At 48.3% G+C, this 13503-nt stretch overlaps 1 protein-coding gene across 4 annotated transcripts; it reads left to right on the top strand.

Annotated features, from left to right (window-relative positions):
- The first annotated feature begins 8008 nt into the window (after positions 1-8008).
- Positions 8009-12615, top strand: CXCR3 (C-X-C motif chemokine receptor 3). 4 transcript variants are annotated; one of them, XM_043458259.1, is made up of 3 exons: positions 8009-8049; positions 9816-9904; positions 11124-12615. In XM_043458259.1, the coding sequence occupies exons 2-3, from the start codon at positions 9893-9895 to the stop codon at positions 12210-12212; spliced, it is 1101 nt and encodes a 366-aa protein (XP_043314194.1). In that variant the 5' UTR covers positions 8009-8049; positions 9816-9892; the 3' UTR covers positions 12213-12615. The 4 variants fall into 4 exon arrangements, with proteins under 4 accessions (XP_043314194.1, XP_043314195.1, XP_043314197.1 ...); XM_043458260.1 differs by lacking the exon at positions 8009-8049 and adding an exon at positions 9071-9179; XM_043458262.1 differs by lacking the exons at positions 8009-8049; positions 9816-9904 and adding an exon at positions 10251-10337.
- The last annotated feature ends 888 nt before the right edge of the window (positions 12616-13503 follow it).

The raw sequence follows: 13503 nt of genomic DNA, 5'->3' as shown, positions 1-13503 counted from the left end.
CCGCCGCACTGGCCTCGCCACTCTGGAACCTTGGTTGAGGTTTAGGATTTGCGTATTGAGCTGCACATTCATCCTGGGCCCAGCTGCAGCTCAGCTTCAGGAGCCTCTGCTTCTCTTAAAATCATATAATAGCCTTTTCAAACTCAAGACAGTAGAGCAGGGTTGTTAAGAGTGTGGATTTTGAAGCCAGACTGCTGGGTTTGAAAGCCCGGCTCTGTCACTTACCAGCTGTTTCAACTCATGTGAGTTACTTCACCTATTTGAGTCTGTTTCCTCACCTTTAAAATAGGAATAAAAATAGAATCTCTCAAAGAGTTGTTAGGATATGTATGTGTAAAGGTGCTTCAAATGGCATGATAAGTGCTATATAAGCATTACTGATTAGTATTATTGCTGTTGTTGTCTGTCCCCTCAGCAACAGACATTTTGGCTGAGTCGGCAATTAAATGATATTCTGTGAGTGAGGAGCTTGTGGGTATCACAAGGGAAAGCATGTTTTCAATTTGGTATCTCCTCAAGCTCCTTTTAAGTCCCTAGCCCAGAGTAAGGCTCAGCTTTTACACCTAGTCCCCTCTGCATCTAGAAGGAAACTCTCATCCCATCACCCAGAAGACCTGGGCACTGGGATCAAACTGCCATTTGGGCCCACAGACAAAGACGTCAGCACTCTGACCAATTCAGCAACTCAGGACCAAGGCTTAGGCTTTCCAATTTGGGGTGTGCAGCACCTCAATGCAAATGAAGCTGCCCCCGGACATAGAAAACAAACTTACCATTACTGAAGTGGGAAATGAAGCGGGGGAGGGAGTTTGGTATTAGCAGATACAAACTCTATTTATAAAATAGATAAACAACAAGGTCCTACTGTATATCACAGGGAACTATATTCAATATCTTGCAATAAACCATAATGGGAAAGATTAAGAAAAAAGATAGATATACATGTCTAACTATTGCTGTACACTAGAAACTAACACAATGTAAAACAACTATACTTCAATTAAAAAAATTAAATAAATAAAATTTTTTTTAAAATGAAGCTACTCCCAGGGGTGTACCCAGTCCTGGGAGGACTTCAGCAGCCATAGTGAGGGGGGTAGCACTGACCATGCAGCAGGCCTTGTCTGGAGCACCTCAACATATGCAGCATACTAACTCTGTTCATCTACAGAGGGAAACCAAAGCACAGACAGATGAAGTAACCAGGGCAAAGTCACACAGCTAGTAAATAGCAGAGCCAGGAATACAATCCAGACAGCCTGGACAGCAGGCTGCTCCGGAGTCCATCTGCTTACCTGCTCTGCCACACTGCCTGGCATGGAGCCGGTTCATTTCTGGCCAGATGAGCCCGAATGCCTGTACCTGTGCAGATGACTTAGCTCCTGCATGCGTGCTAAGTCGTTCAGTCATGTCTGACTCTTTTCAACCCCATGAACAGTAGCCCACCAGGCTCCTCTATCCATGGGATTTTCCAGGCAAGAATACTGGAGTGGGTTGCCATGTACTCCTCCAGGAGAATCTTCCTGACCCAGGAATCAAACCCATGTCTCTTACACATTCTGCATTGGCTTATCACTAGCACCACCTGGGAATCTCCCTAGTTGGAGAAATATGGGACCAACACAAATGAGGGGAAAGGCCAGAACATGTGGCAGCCTTCTCGGGACATGTGGACAAAAAGTCCCCCAGGCCACCATCACATGGGATTTTTGGAAATTAGTTTGGCTAGCTGAGGAATTTTCTAGAAGACCAGAGTCCAGACAGATGGAGTTCAGACCAGAGTCAGGCCCATCAGCAAGGGGCTTTCCCAGGAGGCCAGCTTAATACACAACTGGGTTCCCTTCGAGATAAGGACCCAGGGAGAGACACTACCATTCAGCAGCTCCTCCTCAGTGGAGTTCCTTAGTGGCAGGCACCATAGTTCCCAGGGTGTGCCTTTTCCTCTTCATGGGAGCCCAATAGCAGCCAAACACCCCGCCCAGACCACTGGCTCCTCAGGAAGAGCAGCCTCCCAGGCAGGGTCCTCACCTAATGTGGCAGGACCACTTCTTTTGGGAACAAGAACTCCAGGCTCTCAGCTGGTGACACCCTCTGAAGGATACAAGCCCCAATCCCTTCTCTTCAACCAGTCTGAGCCAAGAGTGGGGTCACCCTGACAGCCTCAGGCACAGCCTATATTCTCTGAGAGGTCATGAAGGGCTTGGAGGAGTACATGGGCTGCCAGTGTCTTCCACCTAGAGAGCCAGTGACACTTCCCTTCCTGGCTCAGAAGGCAGTTGGGAAATTTGGGGGGCACTCCAGGCCAAGAGGTTGGAGGCAGCCAGATGGTGGGAAAGGGGAAGGGAAGAAGCCAGATGCAAATGGAGGCTGGAGGAGAGGAGGGAAGGGGACTGAGCCACTGAAGGGAGTTCCCGGGGATGAGGCCAGAGGACCCAGCTGGAGAGTATTTGCTCCCAGGCCACTTCAGACCCACCTTCTTCTCACAAGGCCTCTAAACTTATCCTAGGAATAGCATCTGATACCAAACCCATCCTGCATGACAGAGATCCTTTCAGTAACTTTTATTTTGATATAGTTTCAAATGTACAGTAAAATTTCAAGAATAGTACAAAGACCTCCTTTATACCCTTTCCTGGTATCACCAATTATTAGCAAGCTGACCCATTGCCTTTATACTTTGTGCATTCTCTCTCACTCTGCATATCTGTTTTCCAAGTTATATGAAAGAAAGTTGCAGATGTGATAGCCTTTTGCCCCTAAATTCCTCAGTCATAATTTCTGCAAAGATATTTATTTGCATTATCAAACTTTGCAAAATGGCATGGGTATAAGGTTTTTATCTCATCTCCAGAACATGTTCAAATTTCACCAACTGTCCCAGGTTTTTAGCTTAATTTTATTTTCCTTTTGGATTTTTTTTAATCACGCAGCTAATAGTGAAACTGATCTCCTTGTAAAATGTTACAAAGAAGGCCAAAGTTGTCCTCTTTGAACATCACTCTCCATCCCAGTCCCTCTCACATTAAAAGGCATGATAGTGTAATGGGTGAGAGCAGGAGTTCTCTGCTGCTAGCTGGCTGTGTGGCTTTGAGCATGTTCCTTAAACTGTCTGTGTTTCTGCTGTCTGTAAAATGGGGATGATAATAGTAGTAATGTCATAGTTACTACATAGTCGTATTAAATGAGTTCATCCCAATAATGCTTTCAGAATAGTACCTGGTGCATAATTAAGTAATCAGTAGATGTCAGCTTGTCTTATTATCCCATTTGATCTCACTCCATTGGGTGACCCAAGGAAATTTAAGAAGCAAACACTGGGCCTGCCAATGACTTTGTTTCATGGGGTGGCACAGCCAAGCAGCGCAGGGGGATAGCCTCTACCTGCTCACTGTGGGAGTGATGGGGATTCAAGAATCCATCAAGGTGTGCATGGCCAAGCATATATCGTGGTAAATGTACCATCTGTTCTTACAAAGAATATTTTACAGTTTGAGGGGCATACTATTCTAAAAATTTAAGGTAAATCATAAATACTCTATGTCTTGACTAAAATTTTGTTTAGTTTTTCTATTAGTTGCTAAGAAAGAGTCTCTTTACTATCGTTACGGATTTGTCTGTTTCTTCTTTTAATTCTGTCAATTTTGGGCTCTGTCATTTTTAATTAACATTTTTAACCATAAACTTATATGTGCCTAATGACTCTATTTGAAAAATTGAGTCTTTTATCATTACAAAGTATCCCTTTTTATCTTCAGTGATATTCTTTACCTTATAGTTTATTTTCTCTGATACTATCAATAATATATGTACCATATATCTACTCTAGCCTATGTGTTTATTGTTTATATGGTCTTTCTTTTTTCTACCTATTTTTTTGTTATAGACAAAGACTGCTTTTTCTTTTTAAATCCATTGTGAATATCTCTGCCTTTTAATTGAAGTGCTTAATATATTAGCATTTAATATAATAATTAATACAATTGATTTAAGTCTGTCACTTTTCCTATTATCTGACTTTTGGCTATTGCTGTTCCTCTTTCCTCTTGTCTGATTTCTTTTGGATAAATTTTTAGAATTTAATTTTAATTTCTCTATTGACTTTTGGGATAAACCTCTTTGCATGGTTTTATGAATGATTATGTATTAAAGTATACATTCATAACTTTTTGCAATCTAGTTAATGTTGTGTCTATATAAAATGTAGAAATCTTGCAGATATATATTGATGCATCCACTTATCACATCCCTCACTTTATATTATATTAAGTATATATTGTATCTAAATACATTGTAAACCTCACATAATAAAATTATAATTTTTTCTTTAAAAAAAAAAAAAAAAAGAATCCATCAAGGTTAGATGCACTCCAATGTTCATAGCAGCACTGTTTCCAAAAGTCAAGATATGGAAGCAACCTAAATGTTCATTAACAAATGAATGGATAAAGGTGAGGTGTCTTTATACAATGGAATGTTACTCAGTCATAAAAATGAATGAAATAATGCCATTGGCAGCAACATGGATGAACCTAGAGATTATCATACTAAGTGAAGTAAGTCAGACAAAGACAAATACCAGTTGATATCACTTATATGTGGAATCTAAATATGATGAACTTTTTATGAAACAGACTCATAGACACAGAAGCAAACTTAGGTTACCAAAGGGGAAATAGGGTGGAGGAGGTATCAGTTTAGGAATTTGGGATTAGCAGATACAAACTACTATAGATAAAATGATAAACAACAAGGTCCTATTGGTATGGCATAGAAACTATATTCAATATCTTGTAATAAACTATAATGGAAAAGAATATTTTAAAAAGAATATGTGTATATATATGTGGAAGAGGGCATGGCAACCCACTCCAGTATTCTTGCCTGGAGAATCCCATGGACAGAGGAGCCTAGTGGGCTATGGTTCATAGCATTGCAAAGAGTTGGATGTGACTGAAGTGATTTAGCATGCATGCATTCATATATATATCTGGATCACTTTGCTGTGCACCAGAAACTAACACATTATAAATCAACTATACTTCTATTTAAAAAAAGAATTCATCAAAGTCAGCCTTCCATGATAGAAATTTTGTGTGTTGCCAATGTTGCCACTTGCACCTCTGGAGAGTCTGGACAGGCCCCAGAGCAGAACTGGCATCCCAAGAACAAGGCAGGATGGGAACAGATGCACACTAACTACAGATGTGGGGAATTCTCCAAGTCAGGTCTTCAGGAACCTGCAGTAGAATGGAGACTTCCAGAAGCACCAGAGATCCTCCTGCAGGTGTCACAAAAGGGATCTGGCACTTGGAAGATTTTTGCTTGGTCCTCTGGGCTCCTCATCCTGGAGACTATGACATTTCTTCTCCCTAGTAAATGAGGAGGAGCAGGGCAGAATGGAGATTTGGTGAGGTCCACCAAAGCTCCCTCTAGGGCATGAGCCCCGACAGGTGAACACCTGCCCTTACACAAGATGCCTGGGTGAAGCCGCATGGTGAATAAGTTGTGGCTCCTGAAACATCCAATCCTTGGGCATGATTATGAGGATTGGGAGAGCACATTAGAAAGTAGCCTGGGTAGGAAATTGTTGTGATAAACCCTCCCGGCTGACTAGCTTGGGACAGGTTGCTTCACCTTTCTGAACCTTCACTCCATTCTACAAAATGAGTATAGCAAGCTCTGCCTCTCCAGGAGGCTGAAAGATTTAAAGGAGATCGTGTGTTACAAAGCCAAGAGTTTGCCAAGTAGAAGATACTTTTATTTATCAGTTCCCAGGCACTGCTGGGATGTGGACAGGATGACAGGAAGGTCACTGTGCTTGTTCCTGTGGCTTGGGTCCTGAACTATTCTCCAGGCCTCTCCCTACTCTCATACGTACCTTCTTTTCCAACCAGACTGCCTGCCCCTGGGCTGAGAAGCTCTTCCTCACTCCCTGGCCTTCACATCTCCTTCTCCCATGGCCTGACATGACTTGTCTCCCTTTGCCACCTGACAAATGGCAGCAACATCCTTCTTCCTATAGCTTGGGGGCTTAGTCTCATGGGCCTGGACTGCTGAGGCTCCATCCCACGGCCCCAGCACTTAGGAAGGATTTGCCTCCATCAGGCTCAGAACTACAGAGAAAAGGGCAAAGGAGGGGGTGGTTCCCAATCCCTGGGTCTCCCTGTGACTTAAGCTCTCCTTCTCTGAAATCCAGAGCCAGCAGAAGGAAGCAGTCTCAGCACTGCCTGGGCCCCCTATACTCTTTCCCAGGGTTAGGACTCTTCTTTATTTCTTGTAAGAAAGGCTCTGCCCCAGCCTAGGCCACTGCCTGAACCCCATGGAAAGCTTGGGCCTCACTGAGTCTGCTCCCCTGAGTGCTGGGGACAGGCAGCCAAATCCAAAGGATTTTGGGAGCAGGTCTCCCAGGGGCACTCAGAGAAGCTGCGAGAGAGGCTGTGAAACAGCAGACACTGAGGGGGAGGAGGAGGAGGAAGTGGCCCCTTTCCCTGGCTGGCCTGACAGACAGCTGTGGAGGCCCTCCTTCCTGTGAGGGACCAGGCCCAGGGCTCAGATCTTTGAGCCTCCCAGCTCCCCAAACCACAGCCCAGAGGTGTGAAAGAAAGAAAAAAAAAACAGGGGGAGGGGTGGCAGAGAAGAGACAGGTGCACATTTCACACCTTGACCACAGGTGGGGCCCAAGGCAGCTTCACTCTGACTAACTTCCTTCTCAAGCTTCCCCCCTGGTGGCTCAGAGGGCCAGAAGCAGAAGGGCACAGCCACCAGAACTCAGGGTGCAGGCCCCTGGCTAGGTGGGTCTTCCCCAGGACTGGGTCTGCTTGGGACCTGGTCTGGGGGCTTCTTGGGACACAAGAGGGCCAAATTCGAGGGCCAGGTGAGGACTTGGCTTGGCACCATGACCCAGGCAACTTCTCAGGCATGTGAGCTGTGAGAGACAGCAGCAGCCCACTGTAGACCGGACCTTCTGTGGCCTTGGGAGGGGCTGATCTGGAAAGTTACTAGAAGGGGAGGAAACTGCTGCTCACTGGGTACTTTACTCTGTGCCACATGTATTGTTTACAGTTCACAGAACAGCCCTGACACATGTTTACTAGTTTTATCCCTACTTTCCAAATGAGGGAACCAAGGTAGAGAGGTAAAATAATTCGCCTAAGGTGACATAATGGCGTAGCCAGAGGATTAGACCAGGACTGGTCAAACCCTCCCAGCTAAGGCGAGGGGCAGCCTTTCAGAAGGATCCATCCTCCAACCATGTCCCTGCTGTGAAAGGGCTCCCAGCACTTCTGGGTTTGTGGCCAGTATCCCTCATACTCAACATTCTCAGCTCTGCTTTCTGTTAATGGCTGACCTGTGCAGTGGCCTCACAGCCTTGGTCATCTCAGATCATCTTGTAACAACTCTGCCAAGACCAGCTCAAAACTGTCATGTCATTGGTCCAAGGTCACACACCTTGAACAAGGCTGAGTCAGAGCTGGAGCCAAACAAATTCAGCATTTCTTCCATTCTTCCCACCTCATCACAGGCTTCTCAGGTGGTGGTAGTGGTAAAGAATCCACCTGCCAATGCAGAAGAAGCAGGTTCAGTCCCTGGGTTGTGAAGATCCCCTGGGGAAGGGAATGGCTACCCACTCCAGTATTCTTGCCTATAGAATTCCATGGACAGAGGAGCCTGGTGGGCTGCAGTCCATGCAGTCACAAAAATGTCAGACACGACTGAGCAAATGAGCCCGCACACACATACTGCATCTTGGCCACACAGGGAGCAGCAGGAACAGCCCGCCCCATAGCCCAGGCTAGCCTCTCAGGATATAGCCCAACTCAGAAAAGAAAGCTCTCTGCCCCTTTCCAATGGTCTTATCTGAACTTCTCTTGTTTTTCCTTTCCAGTAACCCAGGAAGGTGGGGATAGTGGTCCCCATGCAGCAAATGAGGAGACTAGGACACAGGAAGGAGACCAGAGATCCATAGACTTTGAAATGTCACATGGACCTGTACCCTCCAACATGTGTCTGGAAGACCCACATCAAGTTGTCAACTTCTTCCAACACAAGGTATTTCTAAAACCGTTAACTATTGTCACCATCAATTCATAAAGAAAAGATTTTTCTAATACCAAAAAGCAGGTGAAGGGTATAAATGCAGAATACAAGAACTCCCTTTAAGTTGAACAGATAGAGCTCTTTGTTTTCCTCCTTTCTCTCATGCATAGAAGCCCAGGGAATGGAAATTCTTCAGGGGATAGCATCGCAAACCATGGTCCCAGCTCCCCTGCCCCCACCCGCAGGCCGTTACCTGCCAAGTCCTGTCTTTCCTAACTGCCAAGGCTTCTGGAATCCTCCCACGCTCCTCTATTTGTGTTGCTCCTGACCTCCTCCAAGCCTTTAGTTCCCTCTGGCCTGGATCCTGCAAGTGACAAGCTGCTTAGAGAGAGAATAGTCACATCTTCTGGCCACAGGAGGTGGGGAAGGGCCTTGCTGCCTCCCAAGTGTGCGTTTTGTCAGAAAGTTTCAGCTGAATTCCAGGTCTGAGCCTGGAGGCTCAGGTGACACATTCTGACTGAAAACTGGACCCCAAAGCCATGGTCTCTGTCTCAATTTCTCTCTTCTCCCTCTCTCTCTCTGCTTTGCATCTGTGAGGAGAAAGGGAAACTGCTTGGAAAGGCAAAGGGCCACATTTCCCGTCTGTTAATGAGATCAGGGAGGGGAGAAGAGGGCAGAGGGGGCACCAGGCTAGGTGGGGGAGGAACTTTTGCAGTGCGCAGCTATAAAGAGACTGGTTTGCTCTACAAACGCTTTTACAGCTTTTCCTTTAAAAAAGAGATTCCCATGGACTCTTCCCCAACTCTATTCCCCTTCTCCTGCCCCAAAAGCAACTGCTCTCATGGATTTGTGGTGTGTTCATTCCCTACTTTAACCTTCTAAAACAAACAGCTGTATCCAAAACAAGATGGTATTGTTTTGTGTGTGTGGTTTTTCAAATTTACATAAGTAGTATCAAATGATACACAGAATTCTATAACTTGCTTCTTCCACTGTTGGTCATTGGCTTTTCTAGATGCCTCCATGTTAAAATATCTAACTTTTAGTTCATTTGTTTTTACCTGCATGAATACATCGCTGTTTATCCATCAAAAAACAACTGAAGGCAGTGTGAGGCAGAGTAAAAGGAGAGTCAGACAACTGTGAGTTCAATCCTAGCACCTACCCTTACTTGCTGTGTGTGTCTGGCAAAGCCCTCTCCCCTTTCTGGGTTAGCCACGGGGATACTGCCTACACAAGGGGCTTGTGTGGCTGGAATGAGGCAGTGTCAGAGAAAGTGCCTGAAGCAACACCCAGCACATAGCCAGTTCATAACTAGCAGTTCCCGTTCCTTGCTCCTGTTGATTAGCGGGGAGGGGCAATGGTGAAGGACTAGAATTTGTGTGTTGGGACTGCTCTCAAATATTTTCAGTTTTTAAGAAGGTTAATCTCCTTTATACAGTTAATACATTTAGCAACCCAGTCTACAATCGTGTGAGATGAACTCCAGCCCAGGACTGATGAGCAGCGGATCTTATCCCTGGCAGCAGGGCTGCCCTGCCCCTGTCAGCTACCTGCTTCTCCCTCAGACCTCTCTCCTCAAAGCACCTGTCCATGCCCCGCTGCCCCAGCCTTTCTGGTCCCAGGCTTATGGCCAACTCCCAGAGCAGCTACCTTGGGCCAGGAGGATGGTGAGGTAGGGACCCCGTGGCCTCAGGTCTAAGGAGGTCTGGTGTAGATAACCCCATGGAAGAGGCTGCTGCTGAGAACCGCGTGAAACCCTCACTTCCTCTGTATAGTGCAGGTTCCTGACCACAAGCACCAAAGCAGAGGGGCAGGCAGCACGCGGCCCAGAAGCTAGCGTACCAGCCCAGCCATGGTCCCCGAGGTAAGTGCCGCTGCCCAACCAGGCCAGACCATAGCTATGAGTGGAGAGTCTAGGACATGAGGGGACCGTCAGGACTGGCCCAGAAGTCAGGGCCACCAGAGGGTTGGGTGAACAGGTACAGAATGCAGGGACTGTATAGAAGCAGCACAGGACGGGGTATTCGGAAACCACCTTGGCCACTGACTTGCGAATGACCACAGGCAGGTCCCTCCCCTTTCTGGCTTTGGTGCCTCATCTGCAAAATGCATGAGGTTGAGGCTCACCCCTCGCGGCCCCTAAGGCTCCCTTCAGCTCTGACTTGGAATTTTGATCTTCTGTGCTGGACTGAATTGGCACCTGGGAGACCCACAGCTCTGGGATGGTTTGCGGGGAGGTGGGGGAAGAGGAGAAGGAATATTTCTACTAGAGCTTGGTGGGGGAGCCGCCCAACTTGGTGGGTGGCAAGCCTCGGTGTAGGGGAGGGGAAAGACAGGAGCAGAAACTTGTGTTGGGGGGCCGTAGTGATTTGTAGAGGGGCCCCATGGCGGGCAGGAAGTTGGGGTCCCCAGGCAAGGTCTGAGGAGGGAACAGGAGGGCCAGTGACTGGGAGAGGGGACTGTGGGGAGGTGCCTGGGGAGGAAGGTGTTGGAACTAGGCGTGGCCAGGAACTGAGGACCATAAGCCATGAAGAAAGAGTGAGGAGAAAAGGGGCAGGAAGGGCTTGGGACAGAAAGGAAGCTCTCCCTCTGGTTCACAATCCCTGTGCCAAGGGGATGACCCAGAAGGGAGAGAGAGAAGCAGGCTTGAGAAGGGAAGTTATCAGCCCAGCACTCAGGCCGGGCAGATGGAGCTCAGAGGGTATGGTTTGGAAGGAAACGCAGGACAGCTGCAGCCTGAAGCCCAGGCCTCTGGGCCTGCCTCATAGAGGAGCTGCTTTACGAAAGGTTCCTCAGACTAAATCTTCAAGGAGTGACTTTTGTTTAATTGAAGTATAGTTGATTTACAAGGTTTCAAGTGTACAGCAAAGTGATTCAGTTATGCAGACATATGTATGTATTCTTTTTCAGATTATTTTCCATTATAGATAAGCTACAAGCTACTTAGTTCCCTGTGCTGTACGGTAGGCCCTTGTTATTTATCTGTTTTACATACAGTAGCGTGTATCTGTTGATCCCAAATTCCTACTCAGAGAGTAACTTCCACGGCCTTCACACGCTCTGTGCCCTCCCTCCCTCCACAGATGAGTGAACGCCAAGAGTTCCAAGCCTCTGAGTTTGCCTACCTCCTGGAAAACTCTTCCTATGACTATGGAGAAAATGAGACCTACTTCTGCTGTACTTCCCCACCCTGCCCGCAGGACTTCAGCCTCAACTTCGACCGCACCTTCCTGCCCGTCCTCTACAGCCTCCTCTTTGTGCTGGGGCTCCTGGGTAACGGTGTTGTGGCAGCCGTGCTGCTGAGCCAGAGGGCGGCCCTGAGTAGCACCGACACCTTCCTGCTGCACTTGGCCGTGGCCGACGCACTGCTGGTGCTGACACTCCCTCTCTGGGCAGTGGATGCGGCCATCCAGTGGGTCTTTGGCTCTGGCCTCTGCAAAGTGGCAGGTGCACTCTTCAACATCAACTTCTACGCAGGGGCCCTCCTGCTGGCCTGCATCAGCTTCGATCGGTACCTGAGCATTGTGCACGCCACCCAGCTCTACCGCCGGGGCCCCCCGACTCGCGTGGCCCTCACCTGTGTGGCAGTCTGGGGGCTCTGTCTGCTCTTTGCGCTCCCAGACTTCATCTTCCTGTCCTCCCACCATGACAACCGCCTCAATGCCACCCACTGCCAGTACAACTTTCCGCAGGAGGGCCGCACGGCTCTGCGCGTCCTGCAGCTGGTCGCAGGTTTCCTGCTGCCCCTGCTGGTCATGGCCTATTGCTACGCCCGCATCCTGGCTGTGCTGCTGGTCTCCAGAGGCCAGCGGCGGCTCAGAGCCATGCGGCTGGTGGTGGTGGTGGTGGTGGCCTTTGCCCTCTGCTGGACCCCCTACCACCTGGTGGTTCTGGTGGACACCCTCATGGACCTGGGGGCCTTAGCCCGTAACTGCGGCCGAGAAAGCAGTGTGGATATAGCCAAGTCGGTCACGTCGGGCATGGGCTACATGCACTGCTGCCTCAACCCGCTACTCTACGCCTTTGTGGGCGTCAAGTTCCGAGAGCGGATGTGGGTGCTACTCACGCGTCTGGGCTGCCCTGACCAGAGGGGCCACCAGCGGCAGCTGTCAGCTTCCCGCCGGGATTCATCCTGGTCTGAGACCACAGAGGCCTCCTACTCAGGCCTGTGAGGCTGGGATGGGGATACCCCTCCACCTGCCACATTCCAGGCTGTTCCCTCACTCACTTCCCCAACACACACTCCTGGGAGTCCCCCGTGGCCCTAGTCTCCCAGGGAGCCACCCTCCTGGCTCTGAGGGTTCTGCCATCACTGCTCCTTAGTTGCCCAGCCCCATTGCACCACTTCAGAGATGGCCACCTTCAGGCCCTTCTTACCTTGGCTGTGCAGAACCCCACCCCCCTCCCAACTCTGTTAACTAGGCCTCAGCCTTCCCCATATGCAGGGGGCATGAGGCAAACAGTGTAACGCTCCGCAGTGACTGGCAGAGGTTTCAGAGACCTCTGTATTTGCTCACTTTGACTTTTACATGTAAAACTCTGCTTCAAACTTTTCAATAAACAAGCTAAACAGGACCATGGTGTGTTAGTGCATCATTATACCCAGCCCTGCCCAGCCTCTGGGGATGCTCTTCCTGCTTCTCCTTGTCTGGCCCTGGGTTTGTGCCAACCAGTGCTGCCTGTCTCCCCTCCTCTGACCTCCTGGGTACACCAATCACTCACAGGGTGAGTGGGTGCAGGGTAAGCAGTTAGTCGACCAGCTGGCTAGACAATGTCTAGGCATAATTTGGGGAAGGGGCTTTCAGATATAAGAGTCCCTGCACTCCAGAAGCTTAGACCGACAAGGAAGATGTGTAGGTGACTACCAAGCAGTCTATGCCATGAGGCAAATGTGTGGCACATGTTCAGAGTACTGCAGCAGGAGTCATTTGGGAAGACTTCTTGGAGACAGAAATGAGCAGAACTTAAAGGGCAAGTAGTATTTCCAGGGCAAAGAGAAGGAAAGATGGTATTTCCAGGCAGATGTGAGGGTAGTATACCAAAGGTGGGAAGGCTGAAAACAGTGCTGCTTATTGGAGGAATGGTAAGTGGTCTAAACTGGCTAGAATTAAGGGTTCAGATAGAGAAAGGATTGAAAAGACTGAAAGTTAGTTTGGGACCCAGGTAATGGCATCACAGGTTACAAGGCTGTAGTGGCTATTCATGTTAGAGATGACACAGGCTCTTACTAAGAAAAACAGCAGTGGGAAAAAAAGGATAGGGCAATGACTTGACAACACATGTGTGGGCTGCAGGGAGCACCGTCTTGTAGCTATAGCTGGGGTGGGAGTGGAGGAAACTATCAGGGCTCCCCAGGAAGGCAGATGACAGGGCTATTGAGTTAAGCAAAGGGTTGGAAACTTCTTTGGCAGGGGTAGAACCACTGCACTGTGAGTTCTCCCAGATGAAGTCACCAGTGTGCCA

This window comes from Cervus canadensis, chromosome X (assembly GCF_019320065.1).
Source record: "Cervus canadensis isolate Bull #8, Minnesota chromosome X, ASM1932006v1, whole genome shotgun sequence".
In the NCBI taxonomy this organism is placed as follows: Eukaryota; Metazoa; Chordata; class Mammalia; order Artiodactyla; family Cervidae; genus Cervus; species Cervus canadensis.
This window is presented reverse-complemented; position numbering and strand designations above follow the sequence as displayed.